The 19,409-nt window shown below is 38.7% G+C and overlaps 1 protein-coding gene across 4 annotated transcripts in view; it reads right to left on the bottom strand.

Moving 5' to 3' along the window:
* Positions 1-18,659, bottom strand: part of PNPLA8 (patatin like phospholipase domain containing 8) — a 40,275-nt gene extending 21,616 nt beyond the window's left edge. Inside the window, exons 1-7 of one of the 4 annotated variants that reach the window (XM_069851412.1) lie at positions 18,556-18,659; positions 16,344-17,560; positions 15,354-15,503; positions 14,222-14,373; positions 12,431-12,525; positions 6,895-7,066; positions 1,365-1,422 (exon numbers count right to left, since the gene is read on the bottom strand). In XM_069851412.1, coding sequence (XP_069707513.1) covers positions 1,365-1,422; positions 6,895-7,066; positions 12,431-12,525; positions 14,222-14,373; positions 15,354-15,503; positions 16,344-17,468 — 1,752 coding nt within the window. In that variant the 5' untranslated portion in view covers positions 17,469-17,560; positions 18,556-18,659. Of the gene's footprint in view, positions 1-1,364; positions 1,423-6,894; positions 7,067-12,430; positions 12,526-14,221; positions 14,374-15,353; positions 15,504-16,343; positions 17,561-18,279; positions 18,316-18,555 lie in introns of those variants that run through there. The other 3 variants (XM_069851401.1, XM_069851431.1, XM_069851422.1) reach the window with 3 other exon arrangements.
* Between the last annotated feature and the right edge of the window lie 750 nt (positions 18,660-19,409).

Here is a 19,409-nt window from a genome sequence, read left to right as displayed (position 1 = left end):
CCTTGTGGATACAATCACTTAATGTGAGAGTACCTATTGTCATGGGTGAGTGTCAGAATATACAAGACCTTTTACTGATGATGCACCCAACTATAACGTCTATATGACAAGGCAGAAACAAAACACATGCATGATTTGTACTCCATCATTTGATGGAAGAAAAGTTTCCTGGTTTTGTCAAAAGGAAGGTTTGGTTCTAAGCACTACCAGAAGCCATAAGAAAATGCACTGGAAAACTTAACAGAAAACTTATCAAACCAAAACTTGAATTTATGTTTTGTAATATCCATATGTACTACCACTTCATGATGCAGTCTACGCTGTAAAGTGCTGAGCACCTTCTGGAAAAATCTATTTCACCATGAATTTAACAGCAGCAGAGCATACAACTGCATGTTTTACTTTGATTCTGTTGTGCCTTGTAAAGAGTGCTATCACTTCCAGCACTACAAAGTGATTACTGGGAACAGCTAGTTTCAACTCTATTTATATTCACATTTTATTGCTGAAGAACATGGAAGGAAGCCAAAAACCCTGGTACAAAGATAACGTGCAAGTCAACGTAGGATAGCTTCTCTCTCAGAAAGCAACATACCACTCCAGCCTTTTCACGTCCTTGTTTTAGACATGGACTCGGGACACAGTCAGTAAAGCACGTTTCTAAGTTTAGAAAAATGTGAATATCTTCCATTTAACAGTAAAGCTTTGAATATAGTGCTGTGACATCAAACCACCTGTTAAATACAGACTGTTCTGAAATACGTGCTATTATATTTCTCCTCTTTCTTCACACACTATCCTTCACCAAAAATAAAATATCCATGCTTTCTCATCTTTCAAGCTGCAGCTGTATATAACACCCCTTCAACTAATCGGTGCCCTTCATATCATAGAGGAAGAGCAGAGATCTTGGGGCTTACAAATGTGACCAGAAGAACCTGGTAGTTCAGACAAAGCGAGGAGAAATCCTGTACTCTCACTCACAATAACAGAGATCACAGCCAACACAACAGGATTTCTGATACCAGAATTCTCTTACATCAAAAAACAAACTTTGCATAACTTCGAGAAGCTGACCTAGTATTTTTCTGCTAATAAGCCTTTTAACATCTCTGAAACGTATCCTAACCTCAAATCCTAACCTAAAATATTAAACAAAAATAGGAGAAATTGCTGGAGGTTTAAGAATCTAATGATTTTTTTTCCTTTAAAAGCATGGGTTACCTCATACAGAGGGCCTGGAGAGCATATCAACTCTCATGCTGTTTAATCAATATTCTCCTAGGAACAGCACCCTTACTCAGAACTCTTAAAAGTACCTGTGGAATACACATTTAGTATTTACTTTTGGAAGCTGTACTTACCTTTGGACATCTGGAATTTCTTGCAGTTTCAATCATAAGATTTGAGCCCATTTTTTCTCTGTAAGGGTGAAAAAAATTGAAAATGCTAGATCAGTTTGGCATGAACACAACAAATTCTTATCACCCTTACTCCTGAGAAATTTACATTTAAAAGAAGCAATGCTTGGATTTCACTTCAATAATCAGATTTCCACAGCTGAATTCAACTGACCAATACTTGAAACCTTCTAGGCTGTTGGAAATCATCTGAAGAGTGACTGAGGTCTTGATTCAGTTACCTGCTTCAGCACATATTTAATCTTAAATCATGAGGATTACCCAACTAGTTTGTCAGAGGAAAACAAAGTACTTTGCTACTTTTAAGGAAAAAAAAAAAAAAATCAACATCTTTACTAAGCAGTTTTATAGTAATGAAAATTACTCTTCTGAAGTTTCATGAAAAAAAAGCTAAGGAGAGAAAGATGCCATTCTACAAGATGCAGAAGAAAATATAAAACATCTACACGCAATGTTGCATAACAGTAATTCAATATGCATTTAACATTCCTTTTTGAGGTGGAATTTTTTCATATGCATACATTTCCATAAATCTGACGTGAAACTGCACAAATGGTCCGCACTGTAATTTATCATCAAATCAGCACTACGTTCAGTATTCTAATTCCTAACTAGAAAGTCGCTCCCCTGCATAGTACAGAAGACTGTAAGATACCAGCATACTAGCCTCTATTTCAACTTCAATAGCCTTATAGTAAAGGTATAAAACTCTACAGAGTGGGTGCTTACTCATAAAATTTCATTTAAATAATCACATCTTCTTCCTCTCCTTGAACACAGTCCACACAAACACAGGTGATGTATCTACCTTATTCTGCAAAGATGTTTTTCAGCGTTGCCACACTAAGTAAGGTGATTCCATGTGTTGTTGTTAAGAGACCATCCATTTATAGCTTACATTACAGTAGGTAGTAGCACTTCCACTGTTAAAAACAAGACCTTTATCAATCTAGTCAGGTCAGAAAATAAAAGAAGTTTTTAATGCTACAATAGTAGTAGTCCTCAATGTAGACAGTAAACTATTTTGCAGGTAGGACAATTTACTGTTCTACCAGTGGATATCCGTGCTTGAAGGATGGCTGTGAGAGCAAGGAAGGAAGGGAGATAGCTTCTAGTCCTGTGATCAAAGGCTTCTGCTGACAATTCTTACGTCAATACCACTATTTTATTTTTTCTATTAGGTACATAAATTCCTGTCTCTGCCATCAACTAGAAAAGGAAGAATGCCATCTTCACTCACTAATTAATTACAGAAGGAGACAAAGGCACACAGAACAATGAAACAGGAATATACAGAAATAAAAGATAAGACTGATAGAACTGAAATATTAAAGATATCTACTGATTTGCATTAGTTTTATCTACTTCTTCCTAAATATCTGTATTAGTTATTTTTTCCCCAAAATCCTCAATGCAAAGATTACAAAACTGCAAAAGAATTTCCACTGCTTAATTATAGGAAGCACCAAACTGAATAATTACTTCTCACATCTTTTTTTCTTATTAAGGCCAGGAACTAATGGTTCAGAGTATGTACAAGAACTCCTTCAAACTACTATGCAACTTCAGACATTAAGGTCTAAAGAGAAAAGTTTAATACCACCTTCAAATTTATTTTAGTTCTGTTGCAAGCATTAATACTGTAACTGTATATTATATAAATCTATGTCAAGCCTCACTGTTCAATTATTTTCTTTACCGAAGTCACACCACAATTAATTCCACAGTTTATTCACATACTGTATTAAAAGAGAAAGTCTCCTAATTTTAATATAATTGAATAGTCCCTTGTTCTTGATGAAAAGATCACAGAAACATAGAATCATAAAATCACCAGGTTGGAAAAGACCCATCAGATCATCGAGTCCTGATGTCTTTCTGTGAACTGTCTTTGATCAACAGCTACTTTTTGCAACCGAAACACTCCCTAAAATGGAGTAATAGGAACTGTAAATAGTATTTTAAATGAAACTGCATTATGAATTAATATAACAGCATTTTTCACATTTTGTGTATTTTCAATCCCAGCCACCACGCATTGAATCATCTTCTTCAACCATAAACATACAGATGTTTCATTAAACTGTCCAGTGAAACACCCAAATCACTTTTGATATTAAAGTTAAATCCTGCAAGCATTTCACATCTTTCCACTCAGGGGTTATTACTTTACACATGATTTCATTTGCCATCTTGTTTTTCCACTTATTTCCTTTGTTTGTGTCTGCTTGTGATCTACCTCCTCACCTACCTAAACAAGTATCCTTTACAAATGTTGCTCTTTCACTGCTTCAAGGCGCTAACATTGCAACACTTATTTCAATAATGCCGTGAGAACATATTGCCAACCATATGCTCAAAGGCACATTCTAATGGGCTACAGCCAGGGTGCAATCAAATAGCCTGGAGAAAGAGCATTCAATTCAAAGAGCAAATTATAGCTTTTATCCCCTTCTAGCAGCAGCAACAACAAAAGCACCAGGAAACTATGACTTCTTTACCAAACCTATAGGAAAGACTTATATTGCATGTTCCATAAGGATACATAACATCTCACTGATAACGCTGCTATATCATAGAATGGGCTTAAGTTGGAAGGGACCTTAAAGATCACTCAGTTCCAACCTTCCTGCCATGGAAACAAGACCAGGCTGCTCAAGGCCCCACCCAACCTGACCTTGGACACTTCCAGGGATAGAGCATCCACAACTTGCCTGGGCAACCATTTCCAATGCTTCACCACTCTCATTGTGAAGAATTTCCTAACGTCTAATCTAAATCTTTCCCCTTCCAATTTAAAGCCATTCCCCCTTGTCCTATCCCTGCATGCCCTTGTAACAGTCCCTCCCCAGCTTTCTTGCATGCCCCCTTCAGATACCAGAAGGCTGCTATAACGTCTTCCTGAAGCCTTCTCTTCTCCAGGCTGAACAATCCCAACTCTCTCAGCTTGTCCTCATAGCAGAGGTGCTCCAGCTTGTCCATCATCTTTGTGGCCCTCCTCTGGACCTGTTCCAACAGTTCCATATCCTTCTTATATTGGGGATTCCAGAACTGGTCAGAGCACACCAGGCGGGGTCTCACGAGTGTGGAATAGAAGGGAAGTATCACCTCCCTTGACCTGTCGGCAATGCTTTTTTTGATGCAGCCCAGGATACAGTTGGCCTTCTGGGCTGTGAGCACACATTTCTGGCTCACGTTGAGCTTCTCATCAATCGGCATCCCCTTGTTCTTCTGTGCAGGGCTGCTCCCTCTTAAGTAAGTCTAGAGTGACTAACTGGTACAGAATATGTTGCCCACCTAGTCACTGGAGAGTAGTCCCAATTTATACTTCAATTTGCCTAACAAATACAGGTTTAAAGTATTCTTACTTATAATCATAAAGACATGCATTATCCAGTTTCTAACCAACAGGGAAAATGTAGTTTTTACCCTACTCTCTATACAATGTTTGATTGCTTCTCAAGAACACAAATTCCCAGTGTGGAATTGCAGCTAGCTTGTGGAAACCCCTAACTGCTCATCAAATTTCTCCCACAGTTTCTCAAGACAATATGAAAGAAGAAAATTGTACATGTAAACAACAGGCGGAAGAAAACTGAAAACTTGGAACAAGAAGGTAGGTTCTTCTCACAGATGCAATTCAATATAGTATTACAGAGAATGATACACAGTAAATAGAATTTTCTGCACAAAGTAATAAAAGTGATAAAAACAAATCCTCAAATTGCAATTCAAGGAATATATAAGAAAAGTCAAAATAAACATAAGACAAAATTTCCTAGAGCACACAGGAAAAGTTAAACAAAATTAGTTGTCATTTTCTGAAATGGCATTTATAATATGCCTCATGAATGCACGAACCATTAGCCTAAGGAAATATTAGCTTAATTATTTTCAGGAAAAATACTTTCTGACAGAAAATAGTATCAATATTGTGGTAGAGCTAAATGCAGATTGCATGTCTGTGTATTGTAAACAAATAATCCATTTCAAGCAAGGATGACAAGTCTATTGACATTTAAATAACAAAATCCCACCCAGAGCAAGTAAGGCTTTTCAATTTAAAACAAAACAAAGCAGTTTTTCCACAGAATGACTGAAAGTTAGACCTGACCTTCTTATTGCCATAAAGAGCTGCTATATAACCTTTCAATTCCCTTCTTAGTTCTACACTTCCACTCCACAAAGAAGCCTGCAGCGATCCTTATTGTGTAAAATGTTGTGTAGGCATAGCATCTCCCTTCAACATTGCAGAATTAGGTCAACAAAAATGCCATTTTTTGATCAGTAAATTTATTTAATTTAATCTATGGATAATGTAATAACTGCCTGGCTTCTGACCACTGTATTGGAGAAGAGTGCTTTACCTCCCTCCTGTGTTACATGTAGCTGCAAACAGTAATATCACTTTAATTAAAGGCATGTAAAATACCCTGTGTGGTACTTCTGATTTTCACAAGCCCTCTTGTTAGGCAGAGAAGGAGAAGAGGGAAGGAAGAAAAAAAAATTCTTTTCTAATAACAACCCAAAAATGAGAGAAACTCCAAATACCTTAGAAGGCAAACTCATGATATTCATTTGATAACCACATTTATTCAAAAAAATTTGCAAAAGCACAGTGACATTGTGCTTGCAATCCTCTATCTCCATTTCAGCAAAGAAATGAGATGCTTAAATCTCAAGACGCCCAGCTATTCCCACTCTAACATCTAGAAAAACTCCTTCAATCCCATAAAACACATTAACCGCGTTACTCAAGGAACACATCATTACTTTTTACCATTTCACATTTGCGCTCAGAGAAGGTTGTTTCTGTTTTCGGTAGCCATGCCAACTTACACTGTTTGGGAAACTATGACATTAGTTTGCTAAAAATTATAAACAATGGAACTATCAATACAAACACAGATGAATAAAACTAAGCAATACAACTTGTAATATAATAATTTCTCCCTGAATAGCCATTAATGAATTTGTATGCATAGCTATGAATAAATGCCATTTCACTGGCAACTCTGACACAGAGGATATTTTTTCATTGGAATCTTTACAGCTCATTACACTTTTCAACGAAAGGGACAATGGAAAACCCCCTCAACACAACAGCTAAGATTAAAATTCCCTACTACGGCACATAATTTCATTTCTCACCATGCCCCCTATAAGAAAAAAGGCACAGCAGGTGGCTAGTAAGATTTGTAGCAGATCCATAATGAGTCAGATCAAGCAGAGCTGGCAAGCATACAGAAATATAATCAGAAATCAGCACACTAAAGCTTACTTTATTCCCCAGAAATCATTACATTAAAGGCTTTCAACGTTTTAGTAAACACAAAACCAGATATTTCAAAGGAACGAGAGTATATGCTAATCTTTTCTAGTTGTTTTAAGAATTTGCTTACCAATGAAACAATAACAAAACCAAAGGCTCATGGATGTTATATTATTTTTCACTTGATCATTTTTTACTTACTTGAGCATTTTTTCCCATATATCACTGTCATAAAAGGCGTGGCTCCAACCCATTTTGACTGTTCCAACAATGACATTCTGCTTAAAAACATCTGATCCTAACTTGCGATACAGCTCTTCACAATCATCCAGAGGGATGTGGAACAACCCCAACATAAAAGCTAATATAGCTCCTGAAAAAGAAGTATTTTGAAATGTAAAATATGGCCTGAAAATTATAAAGATGGATTACAATTTAATGTAGTTCATAGGTTAGCAGACTATCTGTCTTGAAAAAGGAAGATCAATTGACATTTGCATCACTGATTTCCTGTTCAGAATCACCATTTTAAAAAGACACATACAAGATAGGAAGAGTCTGCTTTCAGAAACATAACTACGAGAAGCTGAAAACACATGTTATTTCATTTTGTAGATTTCATCCCTACAAACAAGTATACGGCAGAAAGCAAATTATATCCATTGCTTTATTTGGAAAGAGGAACGAGTAAGAGAAATCTATGCCATGGTGTTAAAAATATATTTGGAACATTACTCGCTATCTGGAAACTCTGAGTCAGTAAAGAAAAACTACGAAAATTCTGTGAGAAGGGAATTTTGACCAGTTTGGAATGCATTTGGATGCTACCATTTATAATTAGTCATTCACAAAATCACAGATTCATTAGATTGGAAATGACCTCCAGGATCACCGAGTCCAACCATTCCTATCAACCACTAAACCATGTCCCTGAGCACCTCATCCACCGTCTTTTAAATACCTCCAGGGATGGTGATTCAACCACTTCCCTGGGCAGCCTGTTCCATATATACTGCCATCTAGTGCGTGCCTACAAAAAATTCTGATCTACCCTTGTAGGAATGAAACAACGCTATCCAAAAAGCATGGTTGCAGAACACCATTAAAAACACTGGAAAAATACAATTAACACATCACTAAAAGTCTTTGATAGATTGAACTTAAAGGGATATATACAATCTTTAGATCTAATTGTACAATACTGGTGACCTGTAATTAGGCATCATAAATAATCAGGACAGATTGTTTTTCCTATTTGGAAATGAATACAATAGGTTTGGATAAAATTAATTTCAAAAGGAGTAAATTCTTGAAATAGAGTAAGAATAAAATACATATGCAGAAAGAACTACATAAAGTAAGTTACAAACGGCTTTAAAAGAAACATGACTTCCAAGCTTCTTTTGCTCTCAAATCCCACTGCCATTAACAGCTGACTGTCAGTGGATTGATGATCTCAATTTTTTTATAATAAAATGCAGCAGATGTGCTTAATATAACCTAGGCCTACTTGACACATCAAAGTTTCATCAACAGAAACTTACTCAACTGCCAAATGACCAAATGCCTGTATTCAACACAGACCAAACATCTAGCAACAGAGAAACACCATTTTCCTGAATCATGCAAATCCTCTGCTGCTTTCTCTTCCTCTCAACTCTCCAGCATCCATCTATAATCTCATGCATTTGCTATCTTGGTGAACAGTTTCAAAGCCAAAGAGAAAAAGATTCATACCAAATGCAAACTAATTTTCACTTCATCTCCTGAGAAACAGCACTAAAAACTCCAATCTGCTCCAGCACAGCGCAGTAGATAATACCAGAGACAAGGTACACACCTTATACACAAGGCTTTGCTGAAACTTGCTGGATAGTAATAAGACACTCACAGGCGAGTAAGGTCAAAATCAAAGATACAGTGCAGGCTCTATCAGATGGTGCAGTGAAAAAAAGTGCCTGTCACTTCCACCACATCCTGCTCTGCGATTCCTACACTGCAGTCACCACCAGTCTTGATGGCAAACATTTAATGGAGAAAAAAATATATCTAAATAAAATCTGGGTGACCAAGGGGGTATCTTCAATAATCTAAGGATAGAGCTGGCTAGAGGCATGAGAGGGGCAGGAATATAACTTGAAAAACAAATGTATTCCTTCCTTTTTCAGTATTAGTAAGACTTCAGCGTAAGTGCTGTATCTTCAAAAAAACATACAGACAATTGAAAAAAAAAAAAGGAAAAAAAAAAAACAAAGAAAAATCCCCAGAAACAGTAATGTGTAAAGGAAATCAGTCTAAGGAAAGCCTGAGTAAATGGTCTGTGACAAAAGTCTTCAAATGCACAGAAGGCTGCTGCAAAGAAAAAGGAAAAAGATCATGTTATCCATGTTCTTGGGGACTCGGGAGAAGAGGAAACAAATTTGCACTGCAATGGGAAGATCCACATTTGGACTTCTTTTTCCCTAACTGTAAAAACAGCAGATCACTAACACAGATTTTGCTTAAGAGACCTGACATGATTCAAAATCTTAAGACAATTGTCAGCAGTGAAACACACCCTTGAGAAATGAGATAGCCTCCCAAGTATGTTTCCATATCCATAATACCATGACTTGACTTACTTATGAGTTCTAAAAAAACATACACTTCTTCCAACAGCAAGGTTGAAAGAAGTCATGGGCCAAAAAAAACAGAGAGATGCTGGCTTTGTTTAATGAGGCTTTTCATCTGCTCATCCCTGAAGGTTAGAAGAATACATGACGGCACCAGCCCCACGTTGATCTTTACAACTTGGGAGGAATATTTTGGGAGAATATCCTTACATGAAGTCATCAAGAAAACTTCATATACATCCAAAACTGATGATCAGAGACACCTGCGCAAGTCAGATATCTTTGTAGTAAAACACACTGGAAAGCAATATACCTAGAGAACCTTTGATCACACTACATCAATGACTGAATCCCTCATACAATGCATCTGAATGCCACTAATTATAGACTGAAATAGAAATATAGGAAAAACTTGTATTTTTTAAATTCTTGGAGCAGACTAGCACATTTGGAAATGTGCTAATACACTCTTCGCGTAATCACATACTCTTGATGTGATAAACTGCTCCCTGTGACTGAATTCTAAGTGCATCACTATTGAGAAGCATCTTTCATATACCAGGGGACAGCACAAGCGTTGAAAAGGACACACAAGCCACACCCAGAGCATACCTGCAGATAAATTGTCCTCAATGGGTTAAGTGCATCAATAAAAGCATGTAATACTCTGCAGAACAGTGATAATCAGCCTCACTTACACGAATCCCAGCAGCTCAGCTCACATGGCAATAGCACTTCTTCCTCTCAACTGCCCTGTTTTCATCTTTGGATTTTTGCACAGGCAGAAACTCAGTTTACTTTAACTTGGCTCCCCACAAAAAAACTTCAGTGGCTACCACTGTGTTGTGTGTGCTTGCAGATTTTCTGGTGCTTCAGGCCCAGATATTGCGCCTAGAAATAGGCAGGTAACCTGAATTACACATGGCCCATTACAGCACCATTAAAGTCATCTTTCTCTGTGACTGCCTGCACTTGCACATTTCAACCACCAGTGGAGAGAAGTACAGGGAAGCTACCTACAAAGACAGACTTTGCAATGTGGAATTCACAGCACAGTGATTATTTTGAAGCATCAAAGGAAAAGCAGCTAGATGATATTAAGAGATATGAAAAGCACAGCAGAAAAATGTATGCAATGCGCAAGAGGCATCCTTCCTATCATTTTATACATCACTCTTATAAACCACAATTCATTCAGCCGCAACTGTCTGCAAATCCTATTGGCATACATACCAACAACACAAACTCAAAAGGTGAAGCGCACTGCTTGTACATATTTGTCAGCATGTGCTATTTCTTCCAATCATGTCTCATTGCCTACTACAAGCTGGACTATGGCAGACAAAAGCTTGATAGTGTGAACAAAGCTTAAAGAACACATTAAGGACTTACTAGCAGTTACAAAACATAAAATCTGGTGAAGAATTAAGAATAAAGTTAGTTCTAATCAGAGTAGTAAAATCAAATTAAGAACACCAGGCATCTCTGTCAAAGATAAAATGTCTTTGTCGTGATTGAAGGAGACATTGCAGAAGTGTTTTGTAGTGACACTATCTTCCAAAGACACAATCACTTACTGCTAAATTAACTAACAAAAGACTTCTTCCAAATACTATTAAAAATGTAAAGCAGGGAATTATACTGTGTCTGAAAAGAAATTCTGTCTAGCAGACCTAAACACTCTTTTGTACTCTTTTGAACCTACCAAGCAAATCTCTGGAAACATGTACACTATGTATGCTCCTAGTGATCTGCATTCAATCTTATTTCTGAATTAAACTGTATAGAAGATTAAACATAGCTTAAGTTAACTGAAGAATGTGGGTTTCTAAAGGAAACTGAGCTACTGAACTACAGCATACCTCTTATGTCCCAAACCAGTATTATGCTGCTACTCGTCTAGCATAATTTCCAAAAGAGATGACTGCCTTTTAAAAAGAAACTTATGCTGTAGTTTCCTGCTTCCTGGGGAGGAGTAATTTACCAATGAGTCACAGACCAATTAGTGCTGAGAGGGACCTCTAGAGGTCATCTAGTCCAACCTGCTGTTCAAACACGTTTAATTATAACATGTTATTCAGGACTTGTTCATCAGGATAGAGATTTCACACCCTATATAGGCTCCTCCTTCCAGTGTCTGACCATTACTGCAAGGCAAACACGATTCTTTATACCTAATTTACCACACTCCAACTTGTCTGTTGGTTCTTCTATCACCATGCACCTTGAAGAAAAGACTAACTCCATCTTCTCCGTATTTTTCCATTACTTTAAACAGCAATAAGGCCTCCCCCCTTAGCCTTCTCTTCTCAAGGCTGAATAAACCCAGTTCTTGCACTCTCTCACAGCTCTGACTTCCAATCCCCTGACCTACTTGGCCCTCTGCCAGACTCACCCAGTACATAAACTAACGTACCAAAGAGATTAAGGTTTTACTGAGAAGCCTGAAACTACAGACTGTGGCCAGCAGACATCCTTCGTCTGTTGGGTGCCTTCTTGTGCATACAAGCCAGGAAGTGGTCAGCTTCCTCTGCTGCAAGGGTACACTGATTCATATTCAATTCATTCCAACAGGACCAGGCCCTTTTTCAGAAAAGCTGGTTTCTAGCCAGTCAGTCCACCTCAGACCGAGGGCTGGTACTTGGCTTTATTCAACCTGAGGTGGTAACTGTCAAGTGATTTCTTCAGCTTGCACAGGCTGATCTGAACAGAGAACATCACTCAACTGACCACTTCCTCTAATTTAGTGTCATCCAAGATCTTGCTACATGTGCACCTTGTCCCACTGTGCAGGTGATTAATAACGACAGAAAACACGATTGGCCCATACCAGTCCCTGAAGAATGTTGCCTTATTTGTCTGCAAAACCCTATGAACAACCAAGATATTTGTATCTGTGCATAATATGAAGGATTCATGTTTGTTGAAAAGAATGAGAAATCAGTTTGAAGTTACAAGTCACCCAAACTTTTCACTCACAAGAAAAAAGAAAGACTTTAAAATCACACCTGTACTTTCCCAACTTGCACTGAAAGTTACCAACCGGCATGTTCTGCAAAATCTGTTTATTCTCAGATTTTCTTTTACTACATTCAGAGCAAAATTCCAGCGTGTGGCTTAATTACCTGTGCTTACACCACAGATATAGTCGAAAAGTTGATGAACCGGCTTTCCAGTTAGTTCTTCTAGTTTCCGTAGTGTCTGAAGTGCAACTAAACCCCTGAAACACAAAAAACCCATTTCATACAATGGTAGTTTTATCTTACATAGATCTAAGCCCACCTTTACTTAATGATAACTATTACTGAATAACTACAACAGCAAGAATTAATATTCCAGGGAATGAAAGAGTAGCAGAACGCAATTAAAATGGAATGATGAATACTAAATATAAGTTACCTACGCAGGCATACCAAAAATAGTACTCAACAGCTACAGTCATATTGTTTTCTAGCCATACTGGTTTGTAGGATTGGGGTTGGTCATGTTCTGTGGATGTAAACTCAGGACAGACTTCAGCTGCATTCACAACATACAGTACTTAAGTTTTGGTTTTAACAGGGCTATACAATGGTCCTCAGCATGTAGTATTTTTCTCTCTGCTTCTCTTTTGCCTACAATTCAATGCATCTGAAATAATAGGAGAGATGCATTCCAGCCCACAAGACTTGTGCTTTTTATGGCATGAAACAGAACACCTGTCATGCAAAGGTGCTAACTCTGCTGGGATATAGCTAGAGAACTGTGAACAGCAAAAGAAGTACCAAACCAAGCACTATCATGCCAAAACACTCTCCTGCATGCTGCCCTCAAATCTGTCCCAGCTTGTGCCGAAGAGCAGTCATCAAGCCAGACTAAAACTATAACCAGATGACCACCACCAATTAAGTAGCACAACAGCAGGAGTCAGTACTCAGGCTCACTCTCTCATCTGTTTCATTTAGTGTTATAGATGTAGCTTCTGCTTTCTAAAGACAAGAAATATGCCAGAAATCTAACAGGAAAATGAACACACTTTATTCATACATATAGCACCCCTCTACTCTGTAAAGTTCTTATGGTTTACGATGAAATTTTGAAAACACAAATGTTAAAGTTTTTGACGAAATTAAAGAAATACTATGGGGAAATAAAAACTCTGTGAAACTGTATTTCTGCAATGACTTCATATGTTACTTTCTACCAATAAAGATTTTTTAATTTTTAAATAATATTTGCCAACAACATTTCTTCAAATATGCCCAAAAGCATAGCTTTCAATAAACATGAGACTTTAAATTTAATGAACATGTTTCTGATACTACTCTTTAAATTGTGGTAGGTGCATAAATTCACACAGAACTAAGGCACATGTAGCTAAGAACATGCAGTACACTTTTTTTTTTTAAAAAAAAAAAGCGTTCTTTCTATTATAAAGAAAGTATAAATCAACATCACAGCTAGAATAGCTTTTACCACTACCCTATTTGTTCTTTCATATGAAGCAAGCAATGCTAAGGCAGGTCACCCTCCAGACACGTACATGAACATTTTTTTGTACTGCTAAGTCAACACAATCACATGAGTATAAACCACTTCTAGCATTTCACAACTCTGTATTTCTGAGATTAGATTTGTGAGCAGACAACCTCAAATAACCATTTATTTCCAAAAGGAGAAAAAAAACTCAAGCGTGTAGTCAACTTTAGATGGTTAAGTACTTTCAGTGTCATAGGACTACTAATACAAGGAAATTCAAGCACAAATACATATAAAAATAATATCCATCATTAGAACAGACAAATGTAACAACTATAAATGATAAACTGCATTTTTGGGCACAAACTTATCAAAGAGAAACAGAAATTTTATTTCCAGTTACTGTAAGAAAAAGGCTAAAAGTACATTAAAAAAAAAAACCAAAAAAGAGGTTTTACCTTGTTCCTCCTCCATCAATAGCAAGGACTCGAATTCCCCATCCCTTCACAGGGTCTGTATATCCAATTATAGCTAAAGTCTCTCTAACAGCAGCCTGTAGACTTTCATCATTTGCCTGTCTCAGTCGCAGTAGGCACGGGATTATTTTTTCCTATTGATAAATACAAGGATATTTGATTCTAACTATATGCTTACTCCAAAATAATCCATGCTTAAATGCACTAGTTTGGCATTTAATTACAAAAGAAATATATTAGGTAAACTTAGTGGAAAACATCTTTAAATCTGTATTTACCTATATTACTTTCTAACAAGGGAAAGAAGGGACTCCAATATTACAATTCTTCCTCACATTGAGTAATTTTTAAATTTAAATTTACAATTACAATCACAAAGACATAGAGTATTATAATTAAAATGGGAGTAGTATATGTACTCATAATAAAGTAATTCACATCTACTCATATGGATGCCCAACATGTACCCTGTCTCAATGATTCATCTGGCCTGCACTCCATTCCCAAAGATACTTTTTCCAGCCATTCTACAATCTATGCAATGCATCTGTTACATCTTGTGGGAAAAGATATGGGACTGACAAATGCTGTGATTTGGCTAGTACTGCTAAAACAGACTACCACCCACCTCCTGTCCTCTCACTGCAGGAAAGAGAATGAGTAGGACTAGATTACATGAACTTATTGGACGGTTCTACTCCACTCTTGTCATCTCTCTTCGAAGGAAGCATGCAAACAAGCATAAAAACTGTTGTACATATACAGATCAACTGTTCTGTACATTCCCATCTGGACAACTGCAACAGAGGACACAGTGTACAACCTTCATCTACTATGGGAATAAGCTTTACTATCTATCCACATGACAGTGCTGTATGCTTCTAAATTAAACATCACAACCTTAAAAGCCTTCAGCTGAACTACTGATAGTTATCATACATATCTGCTTGAACCAGCTAAAAAAATAGCTATAAAGAGAGACATTCACATTGTAATCTTTACAAACACAAAATATGATCAATGGAAAAAAAGCACAAAAGTAACTTTAATGTTATTATATGTCAATCATCTTTCAGATATTTATTTTTTGCCTAAGCATAAAGACTATTTGCACCTTAATTGCAACTCCTCTGCTCTCCGGAAATTCTAGAAGATGATAGGTCAGTTCTTCAACCCTGCTGATACACACTCTTCGATTAGAGGTTCTTCGTAGGGCCTGAACTAAAGCTCGAGTCCTGTTATCAATACTCACTCTTGCAATAATCTAAAAAAAAAGATAAAGTTATACCAATAACACAGAACTACTCTAAGAAACATGCAAGATTTGCAAAGACTAATACCAAACCATTATTTTAAGATTTCTCTGAAGTAATGGACAGCATGTTTTACTAGAGACCTGCTATGGGTTCCAAGTAAGCATTGCTTAAACATAAATAGGTAACCTTTTGATACTTTGTTTAGACAGTACACCAACCAAACCTGTCAGCATGTAGTCACATGGATTTTCAAGGCAACTCTGAAATCATAGTACTGGGACCATAAAACACACTAAGACTATTATAAACTACACCAAAAAAAAACCTAGATCTAAGCATACATATATATATATATGTAGAGAGAGCACATAAATAAATACATGCATATACCATACACAGACTTACTATACACCTTACATACAAGCTTATACAGATTTAGATACACTTATATAAAATATAGAGATTTTTATAAACATACATATAATTATTTGTAAGTACATACACGTAAGTTTAACTCACACGTATGCATATACACATATGTAAAAACTATAAACATATATACTTATTTATATAAGCACATTTGAACTTCTATGTTCATACCCATAAATACACATGTATACATGTAGAATCATAGAATAACCAGGTTGGAAGAGACCCACCGGATCATCGAGTTCAAACATTCCATAGAGGTATTTATATGTAATTACATGGGTACATATTTATTTATATAAGAGTAGATGTGTGTATATATATATATATGAAGATTCATGTGCATAATGTGCACATACAATTGTATAAAACATATATAGAAATAATATCTTAAGAAACAACACTACAGAATGACTTGCCTTTTCTCTCTGAAGAGACAGATGTTTTTCCCTCTCTTCTGCAGTCTTAGCCTCTTTTGCTTTGTCCTCCTCATCTTTCTCAGAGACTTCTTGTTCTGGATGTTTACTCTTTTCTTGTGAAACAACTTTTGTATCGGATCTTAACTTGGGAACCAACCCACCAATGTAACTGTCTACAAAAGCTTGTACACTGTTACTGGGGTATGAAAGAAAGTTTGCAATACTTTTTTTAGTGGAAACTGGAAGAGCAGTATTTGTCTTTTCAGCACCCAGAGCCTCTGCTTCAAGACTTACAGCACCTGCTGAATCCACTGTCGTTTCTTCACTTGTTACAGTACTTTCTGATGAATCAAGCTTATTCCTTTCTTCAGTTTTAGAGTCCTGTAATAAATCATTCTTTTTTTTCTCTTGATCCATTACAGAATTATTGTTAAAGTACCAGTTGATATGATCAGCTACAAAGTTGTAAGTCTCTCCAAAACTTGTAGAAAAGTAGCTTATATGAAAAAGGTGGTTTTTAGCAGGTGCTGAATCTTCTGGAGTATCTTGACTAGTGCCACTTAAACTTACTAACATAGACGCTGAGTTTTCAGTTGCACAAGTGGATTTCTTCGCAGCTGGGCCTCTGTTGCAATCCTCCTCAGTGCTGCCATCTGTGATTTGTTTATCATTTTCTGGATTTGCATTGATGTTATTTCCATTTGCATTACTTTTATTTGCTTTTCCCAGGGTACCAGAGTGTGATTTCAATCGAGCTATCCGTGAAACCAGTTCACTGTGAGTGCCAGACACTGCCTTTGAAACAGATTCTATAGTGTTCTTAATTCGTGACATGCGATTGTTCACTTTTGTAAGTCCTTTGGAAGAAGAAGTTAAAAGTTTAGAAACTCTGTAGTATAAAAAATCATGGCTGTAAGAATATTTGTTATACCAAAACGTTCTGCTTCTGGCCCACTTACACCAAGGCTCACTTGTATGAAAAACTCTCAGATGAATGGTGTGATTTATCCTCCAGCAGACTTTAGGTCTACACAAACACAGGTATTTGCTTCTTTGCTTCCACCAAAGACTCTTTGGGTTAACCACAAAGAACAAACATGCGTCTAAAGACAAATGAACTACCATTACTTATAAATAATTACACCTTTTCTATGTTGCTCGTCTACTTCATTCCAGAAAATACACTTCAATAAGTAAGTCCGATATCACAGTATAACCTGAAAAAGAAACACAAACACAACCAACAATGAAAACCCCAAACCAGAAAAAGTTAAACTAAAATCACAGAGTTACTTAAAGCAGATGCGGTTTCTTTATTCTTTCAATAAAGACAGATAAACATTCAAATCAAATAACCTCATGGGAATATCTACTGCTTAGGACATTTGGTACTACCATTTCAACATTTTAATTACAAGAAGTTATTCCTTAAAGATCAGTTTAAACCCATCTGGAGCAATATATAACACATGTTGAAAGGATTAATTGCCACAGGTAAAACTGCCCATCAGTGTTTCAAACAAAGAGAAACGTGTGTCTCTTTACTCAGTAATCTTGTACAAAGATCAAGTTTCAAACTGAACTGTCATTATATTACCCTTCCTTTGCCGAATTTCTCCAGGGGGAGAAAGGACACCAGTTCTTTGAGCAAAGTTTAAGCGTAAAACACAAGCTCAAGAAAACATTCCTCTCCCACGAGCCAAGGGTGGTACGGAAACCCTGCTCTACGAGGGAAAATACAGACGTGTCTGGGGCAGAACAGAGTTTTACTCATTATGCAAGAGTCGCGCTGAAACCGCAGGGGCAGCTCCATCATTAGAGCAGGCTCAGGCTTCTCTAGCTCTTGGGGCAAGTGCCAGAGGGAGTCAGGCAGGCTGACACCCGTGCGGGCCCGCGCCAAGGTAACAGCAGAGGCGACAGCAGCCTCGTTACTCACAGTTCCCTCAGTGGCCGGCGCGCCCGGGCTGCGGGCCACGGCGGGGGACGGGCAGATATACAGGGACGGGGGCGCCTCCTGCCCCGGGAGGGGGAGCTGGCTCTACTTCTACCTTGCGCCATTTCGCAGAAACGGTTTCGAAAGCGGCCGCGTAAACACCCGTCTGTCCAGTCTCGTCCCGTCCTGTCCCGTCCCGCCCCCGCGTCGCGCGCCCCGCGTGCCTGGCACGCGCTCACCGCCCCCCACCGCCAGGCCCACCCCGGTGACGGCGGGTACCTGCCTCGCCGGGCAACGGCTCCCGCCTACCCCCGCTCCCCAGGCCGCCAGGCAGGGCCTTTCCCCCCGCCCCCCGCGAGCAAGGACGGCGGCAGGGGCCGCGGGGCCGCCGCGGCGGAGGGGGCGGCAGGGGGACGGCGGCACCGACAACAGCGGCAGCGGCGAGACTCGCGCTACTGCGCCTGCGCCGCGCGCCGGAAACAGCTGAGCCGCGCGCCGGCTGCGGGCGGGGCGGCGTGAGGCGGGGCAGGGGGGAGGGAGGCCTCTGCGGGGGAGGGAGCGTAGAATCGGAGAGTAGTAAAGATCGTCTAGTTCCAACCCCCTTCCATGGGCAGGAACCCGTCCCACCGGCTCAGGCTACCCAGGGCCCCGTCCAACCCGGCCTTGAGCACCTCCAGGGATGGGGCGGCCACAGCTTCCCTGGGCAACCTGTGCCGGCGCCTCACCGCCCTCATGGTGAAGGAATTCCTCCTGATGCCTAGCCTAAATCTGCTCCTCTTCAGTTTACAGAATCAGAGGATCACTAGGTTGGAAAAGTCCCACTCGATCATCGAGTCCAACCATTCTTATCAATCGCTAAACCATGCCCCTCAGCACCTCATCCACCTGTCTTTTAAACACCTCCAGGGATGGTGACTCAACCACCTCCGTGGGCAGCCTGTTCCAGTGCCTGATGACCCTTTCTGTGGAAAAGTTTTCTCCTGATGTCAAGCCTGAACCTCCCCTGGTGGAGCTTATACCCATTCCCCCTAATCCTATCACTACAAGCCTTTGTAAACAGTCCCTCTCCAGCTTTGTTGTATCCCCTTCACATATGGGAAGGTGGCTATAAGGTCTCCTCAGAGCCTTCTCCA

Source organism: Phaenicophaeus curvirostris, chromosome 1 (genome assembly GCF_032191515.1).
Source record: "Phaenicophaeus curvirostris isolate KB17595 chromosome 1, BPBGC_Pcur_1.0, whole genome shotgun sequence".
Classification (NCBI taxonomy): domain Eukaryota; kingdom Metazoa; phylum Chordata; class Aves; order Cuculiformes; family Cuculidae; genus Phaenicophaeus; species Phaenicophaeus curvirostris.
This window is presented reverse-complemented; position numbering and strand designations above follow the sequence as displayed.